The sequence below is a fragment of the Convolutriloba macropyga genome, chromosome 3 (assembly GCF_964194025.1).
Source record: "Convolutriloba macropyga chromosome 3, txConMacr16.3, whole genome shotgun sequence".
NCBI classification, from domain to species: domain Eukaryota; kingdom Metazoa; phylum Xenacoelomorpha; order Acoela; family Convolutidae; genus Convolutriloba; species Convolutriloba macropyga.
Window position 1 is genome coordinate 4,701,774 of NC_134470.1, and position 7,256 is coordinate 4,709,029.

The window sequence follows — 7,256 nt, forward strand, 5'->3', positions numbered from 1 at the left end:
ACAACAGATTGTATGCATGCACTGTAAATAGAAAACGTAAGACGACAGCAATTCTACGCGATCAAAGTTTTCAAACAAAAACTACGATATGCGTTGTCAAAAGATTTTTTTACTATGTGACTCTGTTGTCATAATTTACACGTGTCGTACTTCATTTGATTAATAAAACAAATCTGCTCAGATTGTTTGGTCTCTGCGGGCAGATTTCATTGGCATCACATTATGTTTGATTGGGTGATGAGACAAAAACAATTGAAAACAAAATTATATATAAATATATATATATATATATATATTTTATATATATATATATATATATATATATATATATATAACATCAATAGGAGTGCTTTTCAGCTGTGAACAACATATAAAAGGATTGGAAGGTTAACAAATTAACAATTTGACCATTTACTGTTTTGTTCGTGTGCATATTTAATTAGTTTTCTGCGTCTACTGGGTGTTTGATCCAGCTGAGCTTACCACTGCTAAATGATACTTGTTCTATTTGAACCTGTATATTTATTACATGACTGAAATTAAGGAAAAGTTTTACTTCTTGAGAGAAAAATTCCAAATAAGGAATACAAACTACAAGCTAGAAGTCTCTTTATGTTTTAACGTCATCTTTTTTGGTAATTACTAACCTAATAACAATGGTTAATTAATTTAACAAACGATTATTAGATAGCAAACGGAATCATTTTCCCGGAAACCAGTGTTTGAAAAACGTCACGAAATGCAAAGCACATACGAAACTTTCTGTTTAGGCCCGAGAGAAAAATTGAAATAAAGCGAAAACATTTTTGACTCCAAATATTGTGTATGATCCAACAGAACTTACTACGCGGAGAAGGTTCTCCTATAGAACGATTTTGAAAAAGATTATTATGCCCGCAAAATTGACCTTTTACGATTTTTGCTATGTACACAATTAATATGTCAAAAAGCTTATTTTGCCGCTACGAAAAACGCAACTTTTCTGAATACCTGCAAGTTTGAAACTGAATTTTTTTCATCAAAATATTAGGACACTTATCTTGCAAGATCCTGCAAGATTCTTGTACGGTAAGCGTCCGGATCTTGCATCTTGCAAGATAACGATTGGAGTTTGTCGGGGGCTTACAATCAACAACTAAAACGTAAAATTCTCTGGAATCAAGTTGAATTATTTGTTGCGGACGACGTAGTTATCAAACAATTATTTGATTTGAACCAGAGCAACAAAGTTTTGAAGTAAAACTGTATTTTTATATGGTAGAAAGTAAACCAAATTGTAGCGAAAGACCTGCTTTGTTTATTTACTTACCTTGAAGATTGTAACAATAGTAGCACCGATTAAAACCATATTACCTGAGAATTTTGACTGTATTTATCTCAGAACCTGTCCTTTATTACGTTACATTAATCAAAGACTAGGTCTCAGATAGAAACTATAAAAAGTATGGCCTATTTGAATCAGGCTGCAGTAATTTTTGCCAGTTTAGTTTGTTTTTTCGACTTGGGGTCGGCTAGGTTCGTAGCTGGTAAGTGCAAAAAACCGACAGCAGTTCATGTGAACGAGGACAATTTCGGGGGCCAATGGTTTGAACAGAAGAAATACGACACTTTGAGAGAGGTCGGCGATATTTGCAACTTCATTCAGGTCTCATTGGTCGAAAACAAATCGGGTTTGTATTTTTTATATAGCATCAATTCACCTGAAAAGGTCGAATTTTGAAGCAATTTTTTTGTGCTTTGGCAATCATCAGGCTTCAACCCGGGTCGAAAAAAATCGGAAAAATATATAAGATAAGCGGTGAAAAGTTGGTTTTTTCACCGCAAATTTTGTACATAATTTTGCGGTGAAATGCGGTGAAATGCGGTGAATGCGGGGAAATTATGTAAGTTCATCGCTAGAGTAAGCGGTGATCTTAAAAAAATTCACCACAATTCACCGCTAAAATATGTAATTTCACCGCTATATTAAGCGGTGAAATTACATATTTTAGCGGTGAACTGTGGTGAGTTTTTGAAAGATCACCGCTTAATCTAGGGTTAATTTTACATAATTTCACCGCATTCACCGCATTTCACCGCAAAAATTATGTACGAAATTTGCGGTGAAAAACTAACTTTTCACCGCTTATCTTACATATTTTTCCGATTTTGTGCGTTGATTTTTGCAGCAGTAAACTTGTCTTAGCTTTTGCATGGGCCTTTTTAACTTCTTTGAAAACCAGAGCCGGTGCATTACTGTGCTCGATAAAGAGCGCATCTGACCTGGCCGCCAAAGAAATTAATCTATTACGCGGTTTGAAAGTTTCGCAGAAGTCAAAACTGTAAAAAAAGATGTTGAAGTATGAGCTCTATGTAATTAAAATTTAACTGCGGTTCTTTCAATTTTTAGCCTGAACTCCCAAAATTACTGTTTGCAGAAAAACAAACATAAGAACATTGGAGAAGTATTAGAGTATAAAAAATTGCTAAAGTGCGGTTTGAAAAACTAAACAATTTGAGCAGTTTCGTTTATATATATAAAAATTTGAATTGATGAAGCCTAGCAGGTTTAATTTTTCATGCATTCTGTTTTCAGGAAAAATTTATCGTTCAGCAAAATTGACTCAGAGTGTGAACAAAATATATGCTTTTGCACCGAGTCTAGAGCAATAATAACATAACAAAAGTCAGAAATATATCAGACAAACGCGAAGCTACCAGAACATTGCTCAACCTCTTCTAATTGACTTCCAAGAGCCTATTCGAACAGCCTATTCAAAACCCTCAAAACCTTTTATTCTCTAATTACAGACAAAAAAAACCTATTAGCGTAATAATGGTCAAACCTCCCTTGCCAAAAAAATATATCCACGGCAGAGTTTTAAAATACAATCATAATTGCTTCTTGTCTAGGACCTCAGCCTGGGGAGAAATCAACATAGATGGAACAAAAAAAGCTTCGAGAATGAAATTGTCGTTGCTTGTAGAGGGTTTGCGACCCATTTTCTTTTTAATAAAACACTTTTTTTCAATCCAGTCATTTCAGGGAAGCAGCTAAAACTAAACAGAACTGGCTATGACAACAATAAGGATTCATACCGCAGCAAAACCCAATATGCCAAACACCCAAATGAGACCCAGGGTGCTTTCATCTTCGATGTGGGTCTGCTTAACTATATGACCAGGAAGAACCCAAATTTCTACGTCATTCACTTGGAAGACAAATTCGCTATAACATACTCATGCGTAAAATCGGGAGTCTTAAAGTTTGAACAAGTCTGGATCCTGTCACGTGACCAACTTCCCAGAAGGCGATCAAGGGAGATGAAGCGGTTGGAAAAAATCAAATCAGATTTGGGAATTAATTTACCGCTTTATGATGAACGCCAGCGATATTGTCATCCGGTTGAAATCGCAATTGATCCAATCAAAATCTTGGGAGATTTCTGGGAAAAAGTTTACAAGGCTGAATCAAAATGTGCATTTCCATGCTAGCGCGTCGAATAACTGCAGCTGGAGAAACTAGAAGACATATTATAATGAAAATAGTATTTCTGACCAAACGACCTTTTTTGAAACATGTAAAATACTCAGAATATAACCCTAAGGTTATGCTTTAAAATATTAAATAACTTAATCGGCATTGTTATTAATGTAATAATCTTCAAATTGTGGCTGTTAGTTCTCATAGGTAAAAATAGGATTTGAAGGCTCCTATTTGTCTATTAACGGGTACTTTCTTGTGTTGATCGTGGAAAAACTCGGTTAAAATTTTCAAAAGTAAGTTTTACTGTTAAAAGTTCTTATTGAGGATGGCAATTTGTTCCATTTTTGAACGCTTTTCAAGGTTAAAGATTTGTTACTCCACTTCGTTTTCGTTTTCTTATTTAGAATAATTTGATTTGTTCTCTTGTTCTGTCTAGCGTTATTGCGACTAGTAAGCATTTTTTAAAATTTTCGGATGTTTCCCAGTGTCTTATATCTGTTTGTAGCTTCATTAGGCTGAATTTTGAGATACAAAATTCGGCTGGATACGATTCTTAATGAGAAGATTAAAACAGTGGTCAAATTTTTGTCGAAAATAACAAATTTTTCCCCAGTTAGCTTACCTGTTTATGCGGTTTATGTTTTTTGCTGTAATAGTTTGAAAGAATACTCCACTGAAAGAAAAATGATAGAGTACACCTGACTTGAAAACTCAATTCTCACTTTCAAAGGAAATTGATTTCTTACAAAATACAAAGAACGAAATGCATTAGCCATTATGCTTAGAACTGAGTTCAAGTGATTTTCAAAGGCTAGGTTTGAATCAACTTGTACTCCCAGATAACGACAAGCAGGAGCTGGTTTGAAAACTTCGCCTTAAAAAGAAAACTCTGGAACCGAATTAGTATGAATTGTTAAGAATAACTTCTCTGTTTTATTGGCATTTTAAGTGAGTTTATTCTCTGACAGATAGTTGTCTCTTTGTTCTAATTTTTTTGCAATTTTTTGTGGAATGTTTTCATTACTTTCAAATTTGCATATCATACTAGTGTCATCCGCAAATTTAACAACATCATTTTCACCTTCCAGTTTTTCAAAGAAATCGTTGACATACAACAGAAAAATAAGAGGTCCTAACACAGTTTCTTGTGGAACACCATGAATAATAGTTATTTTGGCTGACAAATCAACACCCAGTTTGACGCAGTGTGTTCGATTTAAGAGAAAAAAAATTGAAAAGTAAAAATGTTGATTGAGGGAGATTGAAACCTCCAGCTTTCTTGAGAAATATCTCATGTGAATTTGATTTGAAAGCTTTTGCAAGATCTAAGAACAAAGCACCTGTGTCTTTTTTCTCTCCCATTTTTCCTCTTTTTTTCAATAAAGTAAATCACAGCATCAGTAGACGACTTTCTGGATTGGAAACCAAACTGTTTTTTGTTCAAAAGCGCAAAATTTTCAAAATATTCTAATAACAGATTAAGTAAAAGTCTTTCAAAATTTTTTTCGAAAGTTGGTGTTACGGAAATTGGTCGATAATTAGTTAAAACAGAAGCATCTCCTCTTTTGAAAATTGGTTTGTTGTGTGCCTCCTTAGGAATTGTTGAAAAAAATTTTCTCTTGAATACAATCGTTAAATATAATCTGAAGTTGTGTCCCAATAGCATCTTTTCCGGAATTCAAAGCCCAATCATTATTGTTTCCCGGCCCTGGTGCTTTGTAGTTGTCTAGAGTGTCAACAACTTTATAGATTCCCCTCAAAGTAAAAGGTCTAAAGTTAAACTCTTGAAAATTCTGTTTTTTTGATATTCAATTGAACAATCTGCCCTCTGTAGATGCCCATTTTGCTGAAAACTCTTTTAAAAACGTTGCATATTGACTTTTTGTATTTCGTGTTTTTTTACCATTTTCATCCATTTCAGTGATGTCTGGACTGCTGTTTTTCTTTCCATTTGTTTCTCAATCAATTTCCGTTTTCCTTTTGAGGTTTCATTTTAAAAAAAAATCTTCGAAAAATTGACTTTGGGCTTCTTTTAGTTATCGATTAACAAGATTGCGACACTTTTTAAAAGACACAAATGATTCAGCTTTTTGTGTCACTTTGTAGTCATTGAAGTAACGACGTTTCTCAACAATTAATTTTTTTGTTTCTTTTGTCAACCAAGGTTTACCTGAAGTAGTCTTTATTATATTGAAAACTAATTTTTCTCTGTTGGTTTGTTTTTCTTGAGTGTTTTCAAAAAAAAACTTTGTTAAACTGTCAAAAATTTCAGCGCAATTTCTTTGTTGATACATTGTTCTCCACTCTGCAAGAGCCAGATCTCTATTGAAACTTTTATCGACATATTTTTTTTCTATCTCGTCGAATAGAATAATTTTATTTTTCTTCTAACAAAAAAAGTTCTGAAAAAAATTACATTATGATCAATAGCGAAAGGAGTTAAGCAAATTTTCCAACCAGTGATTCTTGCTCATTATTCTAAAAACAGTGATCTATCAAACTTCTTTTTTAATTGTTAATGCGTGTAAGAATATCAATTCTAGATAAATGTAATCCTAGTCTCGCCGCATAATTCTGAAGGCTTTTCTGCCCCCTTACGCTCAACATATCAATGTTATAATCACAAATAAGAGAATTTTTCTGTAGTTGAGAGCGCATTTGAAACCTGTGCAACTAATTCTTCGAAAAAGAAGTCACCCAGGCTTTGATATGGGCAATAGATGTTAATGAGACCTTTTTCCATCAAAAGGTTGCCTAGTTCCAGCCACAACGTTTCAAAAAATTTCGGGTCAGCTAACTCAAATTCTCTTCTGCGTTTACAATTTATTGTCTTAGGAATTCATATTCCTAAACCCCCAACCCTTTGCTGCTCCTGTTTGATGTGACCGATTTTTATGCATGAAATCGTGCTCAGCACCGACGTTTATACACAAGTTTTGTTCTTGGCTCATTCAAATTTCAGTTACTATAACAATACTTTCCAAATCTAGCTGCTGGAGCAAGTTTGATTTATCTTGAACTTATTTTATATGCTTCGAGCGTTGACAAGTAAAAATTTAATGTCATTTTGAGCGCCAGATAAAGCATCATCCAAAGTAGAAATTTTTGAAGCATCGAATGGTTCGGGATTTTTTTTATGTCACCACAAACAAGCAAAAAAATTTCTGTTTAGAAAAATGAAACGCTACCAACAGCCGCAATGAATAGTGAAATGAGCAATCTCTGGAAATATCAGCACATTTTCTAAAATATCATGTTTCTTTTTTACTTGAGTTAAGATGGATACCTGGTCTTTTACATTTTCTAAAAGAGCAAAAAGCAAAAACAAATGGTAAAAGTTTCATGTCAAAAAAATTATGCAACTCGCGCAAAGTTCAAATTTCTCTGTAATTTCCGAGGTGGAGTTGTATTCTGTGATAATGGTAGGTTATCTGTTATATTATAGTGACATGTGTTTTCTACCAGACTTTTTGTACCGCCATTATTTGGATGCACTCCATCAAAACATATGTCATCTGTTGATAGCGCATTTTCAAAACCTCAATCCGTGACCAAGGATAGGAGCCATCATGCTCCAGGCTTATCATTCTAGATGATCATTGAATTTATATATTTCCTTGTTGTTTGTTTTCCTCCCAAAGCAACCATTTTTTACCGGACCAATTTTGCATAAAGCAACACGATGAGGTTTGAATTTTTGCATGCTTTTGTCTACTGCTTCTTTTAGTTGAGTCGGTGCCTCCTGTACAAAAACACCTTTGTCAATTGAATTATGACCGACATATACAAT

The 7,256-nt window shown here is 33.8% G+C and overlaps 1 protein-coding gene across 1 annotated transcript; it reads left to right on the forward strand.

Annotated features, from left to right (window-relative positions):
* Window positions 1–1,338: 1,338 nt before the first annotated feature.
* LOC142336795 (uncharacterized) lies at window positions 1,339–3,566 on the forward strand. The gene is made up of 2 exons (XM_075385718.1): window positions 1,339–1,670; window positions 3,026–3,566. The coding sequence occupies exons 1-2, from the start codon at window positions 1,445–1,447 to the stop codon at window positions 3,472–3,474; spliced, it is 675 nt and encodes a 224-aa protein (XP_075241833.1). The 5' UTR covers window positions 1,339–1,444; the 3' UTR covers window positions 3,475–3,566.
* Window positions 3,567–7,256: the final 3,690 nt, after the last annotated feature.

Coding starts and splice junctions, on each gene's coding strand:
- LOC142336795 (XM_075385718.1), top strand. CDS start 1,445: ATGGCCTATTTGAATCAGGCTGCAGTAATTTTTGCCAGTTTAGTTTGT. Junction 1,671..3,025: donor ATTGGTCGAAAACAAATCGG/GTTTGTATTTTT, acceptor CAGTCATTTCAG/GGAAGCAGCTAAAACTAAAC.